The sequence below is a fragment of the Malaclemys terrapin genome, chromosome 25, assembly GCF_027887155.1.
Source record: "Malaclemys terrapin pileata isolate rMalTer1 chromosome 25, rMalTer1.hap1, whole genome shotgun sequence".
Taxonomy (NCBI): Eukaryota; Metazoa; Chordata; order Testudines; family Emydidae; genus Malaclemys; species Malaclemys terrapin.
The window spans coordinates 10851538-10867002 of record NC_071529.1 but is presented as its reverse complement, the minus strand read 5'-3'; the positions used below and the strand labels follow the sequence as shown (position 1 = coordinate 10867002).

Genomic DNA, 15465 nt, shown 5'->3' with positions numbered 1-15465 from the left:
TTAAGTTCATCGGGAGTTTGACCTGCAACACGGACTTCAGGATCGTGAGCGAATCCAGATTTTGCTGTGCTGTGGTTGGTGAACGCGACATTCTGACGTGTTTCCTGTTCCAAAACAGCAACGAATATGCTCATTTGTGCTATCATTCTCTGTACCGCTGGTCCCTGCGTTCTCATGCAGGGGCGTGGATTGATCTACCTTTAAAATCTCAAGCTATAAGATCTTGCGGACAGATCAGTTTTCTTTTCTCATTTCCTGAGGAGACCCAATATTCATTTCATCCTTTACTTGGTTTTTTTTTTAAGGCCAACTTTTTCTTGGGTTTATGATTGTTCTAAAAGCGCCTCTCCCTCCGCTTTAAAGCAGGCAGTAAATATTCCCCCCCAGGAGTATAATTAAAATGGTCCAGCCATCCCTAAGGAACTGAGCAGCCGGACAACATGCTTATATTGTTATTAAAACCATGGGATACTCGCTCTGTTTTCGCTTTGACTTGTTGTAGGGGGGAGATTCTGGAGGGTTTCAGCAGCATCCGTATTCTTCCAGCCTTTATTCGGTGCTTCTATATCGTGATGCCAACTTTTCCCAATCTAGCGCTAAAAAATTCCCAAATCTGGTGAAAAAATCCCAGATAAGGTTTTTTTTACAGTGCTTCTATAGCTTGGGAAATTTCCCCGAACCTGGGAATTTGTGAGGAAAATGTTTCAACTTGGGAAACTGGGAATTTTCATTCAAAACATTTTCTTCACAAATTCCCAGATTTTGGGACATTTCCCAGGCTACAGAAGCACTGCCTTTATTTCTCTGTTAATTATCGATCACAAGTAATTAACAAGGCAGCTAACAATCTCTTGACCCTTTCAAATCGCTGACAGGAACCTCCTTTTATAGGGGGAAATAGATCAGGAAACTGGTCTTGTGCGTCTATAGACACAACAGCCGTAAGGAGAGAGGAAGTTGCATTTAATTGTTATTTGGAAAACAGGGTCTGAAAATATTATTTTTAATTCAAAAGTCAACACACTTGCGATCTAAATGCGAAACCAAGGGCTCTAATGATCTTATGAAGGTTCATTAACTCCTCACACAGCCCTGAAATACCCTCTTAAATTAGGTTTCAGAGTAGCAGCCGTGTTAGTCTGTATCCGCAAAAAGAAGAACAGGAGTACTTGTGGCACCTTAGAGACTAATAAATTTATTAGAGCATAAGCTTTCGTGGACTACAGCCCACTTCTTCGGATGCATATAGAATATGCATATATGCATCCGAAGAAGTGGGCTGTAGTCCACGAAAGCTTATGCTCTAATAAATTTGTTAGTCTCTAAGGTGCCACAAGTACTCCTGTTCTTCCTCTTAAATTAATTACTTTAATTCTTCATCACGTTGAGTTCCCGAGGTTGCTAATTTAAGAATCTTGCGGTTTGGAGAGAGAGAGAGAGAAGACATATTAGTGCCCAGTGGATTAATGTGTGCAATGTAGTATATTATAACGTAGTTTTATCTGGTGTGGGATTCATGTAAGCTACGTTGCAAATTGTGTCGTAGTATAGAATGGGCAACGTGTCTGCTAAATAAGGACATGCTGCTCGCCTGGATTTCAATGCGAGTTTTATTCAATGAAAGTAACATGTAGCCCAGTTTTGCATTTGTTTAGCTGGTGCTGGCTCACAGCAGCGTAATTAACGGATACAGCGTTTGCAAATAGAGCTGCTGTTTTAACCATGTTCTTACGTAGCCGGGGAATTAAAGAATTCACGAAACAGAGGGTCCTGTGGCACCTTTAAGACTAACAGAAAGACTGTTAGTCTTAAAGGTGCCACAGGACCCTCTGTTGCTTTTTACAGATTCAAACTAACACGGCTACCCCTCTGATACAAAGAATTCACGGTTTCTCAGTTCATTGAATGCTACAACTTTCAGTCCTCCCGGGACAGTAAGCGGATTGCATGGAAGAAATCAGGGATCAAATCCTGGATGAATGGATTTGAATGGCAAGAATCCCATTGATTTAAATAGGGCCACGATTTCACTCCATGATTCTGGTCCTATTAAAGTCTAAGGGAGCTTTGCCATTAATTTCACTGGAAGCAGCAGGATCGGGCCATATCTGACCTTTAAAAGAAACTCAAGGGGAGCTCCCAGACTGCTTGACAAGGGATTTTGTTTGCCACAATTTTCAGAAACTGCAAAAAAAAGGGCAATCCTGAGAAATGGAACATCTGCGTCTTATTGTCCCTTGCTAGGCAGAATAGTGAGAGTGTTGTTTTGAGAATCCACTGAGATGATCAGCTCGTTCTCGGCGCTTAACAGTCAATATATAAAATAAAATATCGACAATCCACTCAAATAAATATATTCATATTCATAACAAAACAAATAACATCATTAACAATCCAAACAACAATAACAACACTTACAACAATAACAACACAAACAACAGCAACCACAGTACAAACAACTGATCACATTGACAACATATCCAGCAATAACAACACAAACAACAGCAACCACAATACAAACAACTGATCACATTGACAACATATCCAGCAATAACAACACAAACAAAAGCAACCACAATACAAACAACGGATAACACTGACAACATATACAATGACAACACAAACAACAGCAACCACAACACAAACAACTGATAACCATGACAACAACACAAACATCGATACCTGCGCAAACCCCAATACTAAGATGGTCTATATTCCCCAAAACACCTGTCCTATAAGTAGAGGTTTTCTTTTTCTTGTGGTTTGGAAACCAGCCTATCTCATCATATGACATTCCTATGATTGTCATGGGGGGGGGTGAAATCCTCCACTGATTGTGGGGGTAACATTTCGGAACAAACTATTCCATCTCACCCATATATTACTAGCTCTTCACCATTGGCTGCTCTTTTAATCTCATGAACCACTCCAGCAGTCTGACTGAATACCTGGGGGGTTGGAATGGGTGGGGGGATAGGTGACAGAGTGCTAGGTAAGAGTTCATATCTGGAGACTTCCTGACTTTATGAGTGGTTTCATGATACGTCTAGGCCATAAATTGGAGTTGTGACTGGGGAACTCAGGACATCTGGGTTCTCTTGCTGGGCCTGCTATGTGATTATGGGCACCTCATGAGAACTCCCCCATCTGGTTGTATCCATCTGTTGCCTCTTTATCTTATACTTAGATTGTGAGCTTCTTGGGGTGAGGAGTTCTGGGTTTGTCCCGCACCTAGCAACATTGAGTCCAGCCACTGTCCAGACCCATGACTGGAGCTCTCAGAGACTAGGGTAATAACAACAGAATGTGAGCTGGTGGAACAGAGTATGTAAGAATGTGTATGTAAGAAGCATCTGGTTTGGGGCTTATAGGTGCTACCATAACGATAATAATTATTTTGGAAGACAGTGTGATCTAGCACCTTGTTTAAAACAAGGGACTGAACCAGCAGACCCCCAAAGAGGCTAATGACTTGCTTGCTGTGTGATGTCAGACAAGTCCTTCACTTCTCCCAGCCTTATTGTCCTCCTCTGTAAAATGAGGGTGTTCATACCAATGCATCCTAGTAAATGGATTTGAGATCCTACAATCAAATACAGCTATGTAAGGGCAAACTGCTGTAGTTATTAATAATGAATTGTTATGATTTCTTTTCTATCTGGACGACACCCCAGAATAAGCTAAGCAGGTCAGTACTTGGATGGGGAATGCCGGAAGAGATGGGAGGGGAAGGACTGAAGACAATCCTACTGATGATGAAGGAGCTTTTTCTTTTCCACTACTGAACTCAGGGTCCAAGATGGAGGCAGGATATGTTGTGCCATTGGAAAGGGGGTTCCAAAGAGGATGGATCTAGACTGTTCTCAGTGGTACCAGATGATAGAATAAGGAGTAATGGTCTCAAGTTGCAGTGAGGGAGGTTTAGGTTGGATATTAGGAAAAACTTTTTCACTGGGAGGCTGGTGAAGCACTGGAATGGGTTCCCTAGGGAGGTGGTGGAATCTCCTTCCTTTGAGGTTTTTAAGGTCAGGCTTGACAAAGCCCTGGCTGGGATGATTTAGTTGGGGATTGGTCCTGCTTTGAGCAGGGGGGTGGACTAGATGATCTCCTGAGGTCCCTTCCAGCCCTGAGATTCTATGATTCTAAGGTAGCATGTAAAATCCAGGTCTTGATATCTAGTAGCTATTAAAGATCTCATGCCACTTTTGGCAAGGGGAGGGCTGTTGCCTCAATTATGGACCCAGTTAAGTGCTAGTCTAGATAACTGCATTCTGCCCTTCTACTTTCCCCTGCAGGGTCAGAGTGATATGGGATTATTCTTCTCCACTTCCTGCCTTAATCTGTAGTGTTGCTGTGGGCACTTAAAGCAGTTGCTGCATTCCATCTCACGGCCGTCCATTGGTGGTTAAAGTGATCTAGAGTTTATAAAGAATTTGGGATTCAACCACCAAAACCATTGGCGTGATAAAGAGCCTCCTTAGGCCTGCGATTCCAAGGGCACTGGAGTTAAGACTGAGGCGAATTGGCAGAGCATACACGTTCCAGGACTGCAATCACACAGGGTGCTCTGGGTCTGGCTCAGATGGAGTAAACGGAGCTATGCACGGTTGGGAGACAAAGGGTAATGCTGTTCGAGGCTGGGTAGCAAAGGTGGAGTTGGATAAGGCTTGCAAGTGGGCTTCTGATCCAGAAATACCCCAGGTCTATAGCGGAAGCAGGATCACAGACAAAATGTGCCTGGAGCAATTCAGCCCTAAGGGACTGCAGAGTGGTTAAAGAAAAAAACAGTGTGGAGGTCATACCCCAAGAAGTCCAACACAGAGCCAAAATTCATATTGACTACAATAGTCCAGGTCTAAGTTGCGAAGGCCAACATCATCCCCTCTAGGCAGCCTATGTAAATTCAATCGAACTTTCCATGGTGAAGGTTGGCAACAGACTTGTTTGCAGTAGAGAATTTTTTTTCTTGGTAACAACAGATTATTGATATTGCAGATCTTCTCCTTGAGTATCTTCCTAATTGGACCCTGTGCTCCCTTACTCATACTCACCGACATCCATGGAGAGGGGATATCAGGGCTCCTTAGGGCTTCGTGTGGGGGAGCTTTTGTTGTGGTCTGAGGTCTCTTTCCATGCCCATTCCTCTCAGAGCACCCATATAAGGATGTCAGACTAGATGATCATAGTGGTTCCTTCTGGCCTTAACATCTATGAATCTCAGCCTTCAGAATGGTAGTATGATCCCCTGGATTGGGCCATGGGGTGCTTGGTTCTGTTCCTAGCTCTGCTCTGCCATGTGACCTCCTCCCGTCATTTCCTTTGTACCTCCTCCCATACTTTGTCTCTATTTATCTAGGTTGGAGCCTGATCTAGATTGGAGCTTCTAGGTGCCACTGAACAAAATAATAACAAATCATTATTTAAAATCGTGTCTTTTCCCAGAAGTTTTCACAATTTGAGTTAATCTCAGATCCAGCCTTTCCCCTTGTTTATGTTGCCCTGGTGTCTGATTTTACTATATTTTAAAAATATACTGTTTATTATAATTGTGCTTTTATTTTTTCTGACATGCCCAAAGCAAGGAACTTTACAAATAAAGACAGGGGAAAAAATGGTCCGATATATATGCCTAAAGATAGGCATAGAAATCCTTATCTATGCACCTAAATACTTGGCTTAATTTTCAGAAGTGTTGAGCACCCACAACTTTACCATTGACTTCAATGGGAGCTGCAAACGCTTTGCATCTTTGAACACCAGACCACTTATTTAGAAGCCTAAATATAGATTTAGGGAGCAAATGTTTAAGGGTATTTAGGGGCCTAAATATTCAGCCCCACAATGGTATTTAGGCTCTAACTTCAATTGACTTCAACAGGAGTTAGGCATTACCTTTTGACAAAGTCAATTTAAATTTTTGGGTACAACTGTTGTTATACATTGTAATGGATTCATTCTGAAGGTATATTGTACAAGTGCTTTTCAGTTATAGGACTAAAGTTGCTTATACCTGCACTGTGTTGTCATTAATCAGTTAAAAGTATTACTTCTTAAGCTGCCTGGTGCTGGATTAAGTAATACCGAGAAGGAATTTATTCATTCAATTAACTGGATACGTGTACACAAGAAATACGGGTTTAGAATGCGTTAAATTGGTTTATTTAATTCATTGGCTATTTGTGTAGGAGAAAAGCAGGATCGGGTCCTTTATGCTCTGACACTAATTATACGGGGTTTAAACACAATTTGTCCTGTTCCCTAAAACTCATGTTAAATCCGAGTTAACTTTAGCGCGTCTTTTTTTTTAATTATTATTATTTTTCCCCCAAGATCAGTTTTGCTAGCACCGCTCCTGGTCTAGGGTACACAAGGCTGAAGCCATAAATAGCAACCCTGCTCCTGTTTAAAACTGAATTGGAATTTCCCGTTGACTTCGATGGTAGCTGGACCAGTCAGTAATGAGCCAGAATTCCCTGCTCGAAAACGTGCAGACTTCGGCAGAAAGCTAGTGGTGGGCAATCGAATTGAAAGTGCGATTCGTTTAGACTGCAGTGAAATCAAAAAGGTCTAGGGGCTGACTCGGAACAAGCCAGGTGAGTTGTGACCTAATTGCAATTTTAAATAAATACAGCGACACTTTTCCCCCTCCATCCCCCATTCTATATTAGTTGCAAGAAGCCCTCATTTGCTGAACTCGCATTCTTCTGCACAGTATGTAGATGGCATGATTGGCAACACTGTATGGTAGTTCGGTGGCATGATTGTATGTTAGCAGTGCTGTGACGTGGCATCAAGGGGTTATTCTGAAGCCTTCGCTTCCGTTCTGTTTTCATTGCCTTTGAATTATTCTAGATTTGGCTGCCCACAGTTCCCGTCCTTTATTGTGCGGATTTCAGCAGTCAAGAGTCCTTGCTCCTCGGCGGATCACGCTTCTGGTTTAAATCCGTGGGCAGGGGGCAGATCCCTGACAATTTACAAGGATCCGCTTCTTGTCATTGAGGATCTGGGGTAAGATTATAAGCAAAACTCCCAGTCAAACCATCTGGCCGGTTGCCGAATGGAATCCCTGGTCAGTTTCATTTCAGTCCCGAGACAAGGTGGGCGAGGTAATATCTTTTCTCGGACCAGCTTCTTTTGACAAGCAATACTTTATGGTATCATTTCGAGGTCATTTTCAGAGCAACCCTGCTTCCTACAAAGAAAAAAAAAACAGATACGATTAAATATGATTTTTTTTAAAGATCAAAACACTTGTCATGATTAAAGCAGATCATATCCAATTCATTCCCCAGAAATTTGGGAGGAAAGACTCGGAGATTTCTGTCTCCTGTTTGGAACACTGCTAACTTAATCTGTACTGTATCCCACTTCAAGGAATCGCAGCAAAATCCGATGACTAATTAGATTTCTACATTTTCATGTCCTAACACTTCTGGAGTCTCTCTCCATGAATATTAGGTGTTTCCTTAACATTCGTCCTTTCATATTGATCTATGCAATTCTACAGGTTAATGCATTCTCTCTCTGGGCCTGATTCAAAGCACATTTCAAGTCAATGAGATACTTTTAATGAGGTTTCGGATCAGTTCACTCTCACCGGAAAATATTTCCTTCTCTGTACTAACCCTCCCGATATTGAAAGTTAATATTTTCAGACATGGGAATCTACAGAAAACTTTATAACTGGGAAAGAGAGGAAAATAGAAGGGAAATATATATTTTAAAAGCATCTATTTCTGACTACATTGACCAGTTTTGTATTTGTCTGGATTTACAGGTATTTTATTTGTAACGTCGTTTTTTTCTCTATAATATGTGAGGAGGAGCTGACATTATCAACTCCAATTTTTACCAATCTATGGCGGCACAATTATTCTCACGATAGGCTTGAAGTGGGTCATTCTATTTTCTAACCTAGAACTAGCTGCAGGTTTTCTGCAATCAGGATGTGATATTTCTCATTCTGGCTAATACAGCCTGTCAGCCGGTTCGCTTTTCCATTGTGCAAGCTGGGGCATTAACTTATTGATTTTCAGGAAGCTGCAAATAACGGGAAAAGCCCAGTAGCTTTCCTATTGCAAAGTCAAACACCGTTTCGCTGTTTGAATTAATTGTCATTGCACCTTCCAGTGAATAACGGATCCTGGCTATACTCTACATTGAACATATTCATACTTCCTTTTTTACACCCAGATGACAATTTCTCTCTTCGAATATTAAAATTGCAGGAAGGCTTGAGACTAACGTCACCAAGGGTTAGTTGTGGCAGCAAAATGCAATACACCCTCCTGGAAAGGCTTAATAGCACGTGAAAGCTACAAAGTGAAATCCAGATCGTCAGGCTACAGCGAACTGTCTAGCACAGGGGTTCTCAGACTGGGGGTCGGGACCCCTCAGGGGGTCGTGAGGTTATTACATGGGGGGTCGCGAGCTGTCAACCTCCATCCCTAACCCCGCTTTGCCTCCAGCATTTATAACGGTGTTAAATATATTAAAAAGTATTTCTAATTTATAAGTGTGTGGGGGGGGTCGCACTCAGAGGCTTGCTATGTGAAAGGGGTCTCCAGTACAAAAAATGGAGAGCCACTGGTCTAGTAGAGAACCAGGCAATTCTCCAAACGGGAACAAGAAAATAGCTTCCTGATCTCAGCTGTTGTCTTGCCGGGTCAGGTTGTCCAAATCTAGGGCTACATCTATCATTACTATCTATCATTCCTATTCGTTTTAATGGGAAGTTCTCGTTACGGAATGATGGAACAAAATGATCTATTTCATGGAATCGATAGATAGATAGATAGTGGAATGTGTATGTAGATAGATAGATAGATAGATATTGGGGTGTGTATGGAGAGAGAGAGAGAGATAGTTTGGTGTGTATGGGGATACATCGATAGATAGATATTGGGGTGTGTATGGAGAGAGAGAGAGAGAGAGAGAGAGAGAGAGAGATAGTTTGGTGTGTATGGGGATAGATCGATAGATAGATATTGGGGTGTGTATGGAGAGAGAGAGAGCGAGTTTGGTGTGTATGGGGACAGATAGATAGATATTGGGGTGTGTATGGAGGGAGAGAGAGTTTGGTGTGTTTGGGGATAGATAGATAGATATTGGGGTGTGTATGGAGAGAGATAGTTTGGTGTGTATGGGGATAGATAGATATTGGGGTGTGTATGGAGAGAGAGAGAGAGAGATAGTTTGGTGTGTTTGGGGATAGATAGATAGATAGATAGATAGATAGATAGATAGATGTGTATGGGGATAGATAGAGATTGGGGTGCGTGTGAAGATCATTTAAATTATGAGTGCAAATGATATACGGCCACTAACAATCACATTCTTTTGTCAGCCTTATGGACTCTTATTTACACAGAGATGTGTGTGTATAAACAGAAGTATACCTAGCAATGAATAAGGAGAGTATGTGAGGAAACAAAACCAAATACATCTCTGCGCTTGTCGCTGTGTCTAGTAGGGATGCAGCGCCAAGAAGGCGCGCGGGGGAACCCTGTTGCAGTTACACCAATGGCCAGATTCCTTCCTTCTTTCCTTCCTTTGCTCTTTGAAAGCGGCTCTTTTCTTCCCCGCACGTTTTGTTTGCGAGGCTTTGAAAGCTCCGCAGTCAATGCCCGGGCGCGTGTCCGATGGGGCTGAACTAAGGGGTGAAACCCGCAGCATGCACGGGCTGGGGGAGAACGGGGAAAAGCCTTTCCTGCCTGGAAGCGCTACACAGTCGCTACTTAGTGTCAGAATTATCATTATTCAAACCAAGCCCCCCATGAGGAACCCCCCCCCCTGCTTTGGGAGACTCTTGGCAGCTTTGAGTCTGGGTCGGATCATGTTTGCCTGACTCACTGGAGTCATTCCTAGTGGAAGTCAATGGGACTTTCTCTGTGAGTGAAGCAAGCAGGAGTTGAGGGGCCTTTTAATTACCGAGCCTCTCACTCGCTCCTGCTCCCCACGGCAATACGGCGGAGCCCCAAACCGCCTCCTTTAGGACCTAAATACCTTTCTTCACCCGCTGCTCCCTTGAAAATCAGGGACGATCTTCCCCCCTTCGTAGGGGGTCACCGAACCCCGATGCTACTGTGTGGCTCAAACGTGTCACCTTTCTGCCCTGCAGGGGAAAGTGAGAGGGGATAGACACCGCGATACAGAGCGCTAGGCGCTGTCGCTAAAATAACGACCGGGTAAGCAAAGCCCACAGCATGGATTTAGTGGGGGAAACGAACAGCCTGATGCACCCAAAGCGAAGGCAGAGCTGAGGCGCTCAAGGGGGTCACCGACCCCAGGTGCGTATTTCTAATTCCGCCTCCCTTCCAAACCGGTTGTAAGGCAAACAGGTCACGGCCGCAGGTTGGGCGAACACCGGATTACAGAGTCCCGGGGGGTCGCTTCCCAGTTCCCCCCGATTTCTGTCAAAGCCAGTTTCCAGCTCCGCTGCTCCGAGTTACCCTTCTCCCCTATCCCTTTCCCCAGTCCTTCACATCCCAGCAGGTCAAAGCCAGTGGACTGACCCCACAGAAGAGAAAACTCAACACTTTCCCCCAATGAATCATTCACCCCCTTCTGAAACCTTAATAGAAATGCAGTAACGCATCTTTCGGTAATATTTCCCCGTTCCCAGTTTAGGATCCTTTAGTTCTGAACTTCAAGGAGATCGGACGAGTTTCTCCTAAGATATGAAACAAAATCTTTGTCTTTTAAATTCAGAAAAACAGCCAGGGTGCAAAACCCAAACCAACTGCGACAGGAGAAGACATGGAAATACAACGTGCTGTTTTTAAGGCAGCTGTATGCAGAGTGGCAGTGGGGAGGGGCTTTAAGTTTATTTAGAATGTGTTACTTCTATAAGGTAACCAATTTCCTCTCCTTTCTGGTGGGGCAATACAATGACAATTTGCTGAGTCACAGACAATCAGGCGGTGTAATTATACAAGGTCATTTCTTACACAAGTGATCCTGTCTCCTCGTCATCCTTCTAGGTGCTTGTACATTGGCTGGAGTCGTTTTTACAGTACAGGATTCTGTCTCAAGAATTCCCCCGTTGCTGGATTTTATTGTCTTGTGTCACAGTTCATTTTTAATAGCTGGGCCGATGAGACAGGTGGGGCCAATTTTCAAAGGAAATCTGATTCTTTTCAGCACCCACAGTTGCAACCGGCAGGCTTTCAGAAACACCCAGCACCCACTGTGACCGTATGGAATTGTACTGAGGTCTTTTGAGAATCTGGCCAATATTTTGGTGCTTATGTGGGAGCTGACCTCCTTAGAAAATTTGACTTCAATTATGAGAGAGCTTTTAAAAACTCTGGATTTACTGTACATTATGAAAGAAAGAAAGAAAGAAAGAAAGAAAGAGGCCTGCTGGGGGGGGGGCAAGTGGGGCAATTTGCCCCAGGCCTCCAGGAGAATATAGTATTCTATAGTATTGCAACTTTTTTTATGGAAGGGGCCCCCGAAATTGCTTTGCCCCAGGCCCCCTGAATCCTCTGGGTGGCCCTGGAAAGAAAGAAAGAAAGAAAGAAAGAAAATATTGGTATCTAAAAGTGTTTGCAATTATGGCCCATGTCTCCCTTTTTCAATTTAGAATTCAAACACTGCCCCAAACACACTATTAGTGAAATAACATCCAATTTTTACCCTAAAATTCTCCACTAATACTCGCCATTATTTATATTTACTCTCTTATCATAAGGATTGTTGAAAAACATACTTTCACCCTTTTATCACCTGTGTCTGTTTTGATTCATTGAATGACATTTAGTAAAATCGACATATTTAACACTCACTTTAACCCCTTCTTTTTACTATACGATAGATTGTAGAGTGCCTAAAAATCAATAGCATACAAAAATCACTATGCCTTAAAAATCCCATGAGAAGTGTCTGTTAATTTAGGGTCCGATTTTCAAAGTAGCCCAGGTTCAGAGACTTGGCCCTGTTCTCAGAGGCAAAGCTCCCATTAGCTTTAATGGCTCCGAATCAGGTCAAAATATTCAGCACCCGCAAATGGGAGCTTATTTACAGAAGTGCTCAGCACCCTATATGCGGCACTTTTGAACAATCTGACCCTGAGTGTGGACGCGGAGAGCTTTTGAAAATATGGCCCTAAATGCCTGATCCAATGTCCATTATAATCAATGGAAAGACTCCCATTGACTTTAAGGGGTTTTAGACCAGGCCTTTTTCAGCCGATGCTTGGCTGATACTAATAGCTACATGTACCCTAACAAAAACAAAATGTGCCAATTGTGTGACTTCGGCCCTTCTCCTTGTGTAGAGGCCTTTATTACACAGTCTTGTGTATGTACAGGATGGCACTATTGACTCAAAACCACCAGACGACCAAGGAATTTCATCATCCCCATTTTACAGATGGGGCAACTGAGGCACAGAGACTTGGCACGGTCACTCAACAGGTCAGTGGCAGAGCTGAGACTAGAACCCAGCTGTCCTGAATCCCCAGCCCAGCCATCTCTCCAGGAGGGCACTCTGCTTTGTTATGTTTTGTCTCTGATTAACAAGGCTTTTGTTCATTGGCTTAATGGAGAGGGGGCGTCTCCATGTTGGCTGATTTACATATATCCAATAAGAGTGCCTTGTTCCTCTTTAGTTTCTTCCCTCACTTGTTGGTCTCTGTTCTTGAACAAAGGCCCATTCCCTGTAGCAGCCCCCTGCCTCCTTCCCCTGCTATTCACCAGGTAAGCAGAGAACAGATTTGTAAATGAAGCAAACTGGACTGACAATAGCTTCAACTGCATTTTTCTGAATGAGCAATAGCATTGCATCCTCAGCTCGGATCCTCTACCCCTGGCTGGTTCTGCTATTCACTCAAGTCTGCAATGCGGTGGTGGGTGGTAGGGCCTGACCAGGGGAAATAGCCTGGCAAATTTCCATCATCTCAAAACCTAATTTTCTTCCTGATCTTGGCCCAGTCTTTGTTGCTGAGATATGCAATATTTCTGCTGTATCTAGATGGCTAGTCTATCTTTTAATAACCTCCCGATCTCCTGCCCCAGCTGAAGCCATGATGTAGGCTGGCACCATCCTTTAAAAAAAAACCTCCAGGGCATATGTGACTGGTGTCTCATTGCACATGGTGTGCAGTTGATTTAGACCAGTGGTTCTTAACCCATGGCCCACAGGCTGCTTGCAGCCCAGTTAACACACATCTGCGGCCCATGTGACATCCTCAGGCCATATATATTGTGTGGATGTGGCCCACATAACACACAGAGAGCTGCATATGCGGCCCACAATGGTAAATAGGCTGAGAACCACTGATGTAGACTCAGAGACTTTAAGACCAGAAGGGACCATCATGATCATCTAGTCTGACCTCCTGTACATTGCAGGCCACATCGCCCACCCACTCCTGTAGTAGACCCATAACACCTCTGGCTGAGTTACTGAAGTCCTCAAATCATGATTTAAAGACTTCAAGTTACAGAGAATCCACCGTTTACACCAATTTAAACCTGCAAGTGACCCATTGCCCACGCTGCAGGGGAAGGCAAACACACACATACACACACACACAGGGTCTCTGCCAATCGGACCCTGGAGAAAATTCCTTCCCAACCCCAAATATGGGGGAATGCTGAGTAGAGTTCTCTGCAGGTGCTGTCCCTGGATTGTCGTCCTTGTGTTTGTGTCCCTGCAACAAGGGGAGAGTGTCCTGGGTACCTGCCCCTAACACCAAGAACTGTGATCTGCTCCCTATCCCCTGGGCTCATAGGCAGATCAACAGTTACTTACCACAATGTGAGTGTGATGTTGAATGGACCCTGGATGCTGCCAGCACTGCATGCGTCTTAAGGTGGGCATGGATTTTTATTTTAAATGTATCGATTTCTGGTGAAGGACCCTGAGTTGATGCACATTCCTTTTTCAGCAGTGTTTCTCTAGCACAGGTGTTCTCAAACTGGGGGTCGTAAGCTGTCAGCTCCATGAGACTGACAGCCCTGAGCCTCCAGTAAATTAAATTAACACACATCCCATTATTAATTTATAAGGGGGGAGGTCACATTCAGAGGCTTGCTGTGTGAAAGGGGTCACCAATACAAAGTTTGAAAACCACTGCTCTAGCAGTTCCTCTGGGCAGGAACAATGTGACTGATGTGATGAACTGGTCATACTCATCCAAGCAGTGTGTGCATTTCTGAGAGCTTGCATGTTTCCCAGGTCTGTGTGACCCAGCAGTCACCCAAGAGGCCCCAGTTGGCCTTTTGTTGAGTGGTAGGGTCCAAGAGCAATGCAGGAAGAGTTCTATATTTTGAAACAGGGAGGCACAGCAGTAGCTGGGTACAATAACCTAACGTGACCACTGCCTTTGGAAAATCCCTGAGGCTCAGATAGTTTCAGAGTGTGGAAGCAGCTGAGATGGACAGATAGCAGGACAAAAATATCCAGAACCCCTGACTATCCGCTGGTGCTTTAATAATTCGCCCAATTTTAAGAACATCCAAAACTGTGTTCAGACTCAGGCTTTCCCACAATAGTACATTAGTTCCCACAGATCCGTTCATAATAAAAAGCCCTAACCCTGCTTTTTGCAGGCGGGGTGGGTGGGGGAGAGCACTGACTTCTGTTAAGTAATGGGAGAAGCTCAGATATTAGGGTGATGAGAGTCATTAGATAGACAGGAATTAGTGTATGGTGACGCTAGACAGCTAGATTAGGATGTTTGCACTATGGTAATAAATAGTAATAAATACTTCACAATTCACAGGACTGAGCGAGGACACAACTGCATGGAAACTGTACAAAACGTGAGCAACGTTTTGCAATGCAGCTTGCTTTTCAATGCAGCAAAAGGCATGCCACACCCTTTTTATTTTCCGGATCATTAGTGTGGCATGTAACAGTTGGAGAACCAGCCAGCTTACCATATGACTTTCATTTTCCTGAGTCCACCCTTTGGGCTCGGGATAAATAATTGATAATGATGGAAGTCGCCTGCCCCATCAGAGAACAGAATCCAGCCCACATGACATTTCGTTTCCAAAGGATACCAATAGAAACATTTACCGGTTCCTACACCACAACAATAACAGGACAATGGCTACAGCCAAATGTAGACCCTGCTCTTGCAAGCTACTCCTTGCATCCACGCAAAGTGGACTGCAGGGTCAGGGCTACATTTTTGCCTAAGGATGTATGATGATCATCAGTAAACCCCAGACCCTCCCAAGTACTTTAGTAGCTGCCACAAAACCTAAGTCACGTTTCCAACCTTGGAGAATTTTCACGTTGAAGGGATCATGGAGCAAGAGATTTGTATTTTATTATTCAAAAAAGAAATCTATCTGGCTAGTAATTTTCCCTCCATGTAATCATGGGCTATCTGTTCAGAGACCCCTTTTCTGTTAGTAGGCATGTATGTGTCAGTTGGATTGTGCCATAAGGAGGTGCACATGCAACACTGCAGACCCTGCTCGTCAGCAGGTGGGATTGAACCTGGGA

At 43.7% G+C, this 15465-nt stretch overlaps 1 protein-coding gene across 1 annotated transcript in view; it reads right to left on the bottom strand.

Annotated features, from left to right (window-relative positions):
• Nucleotides 1-7131: 7131 nt before the first annotated feature.
• Nucleotides 7132-15465, bottom strand: part of TTLL6 (tubulin tyrosine ligase like 6) — a 43025-nt gene continuing 34691 nt past the window's right edge. Inside the window, exon 16 of the mRNA XM_054014045.1 lies at nucleotides 7132-7192. Within this exon, the coding sequence (XP_053870020.1) occupies nucleotides 7150-7192 (43 nt within the window). The 3' untranslated portion in view covers nucleotides 7132-7149. The remainder of the gene's footprint in view (nucleotides 7193-15465) is intronic.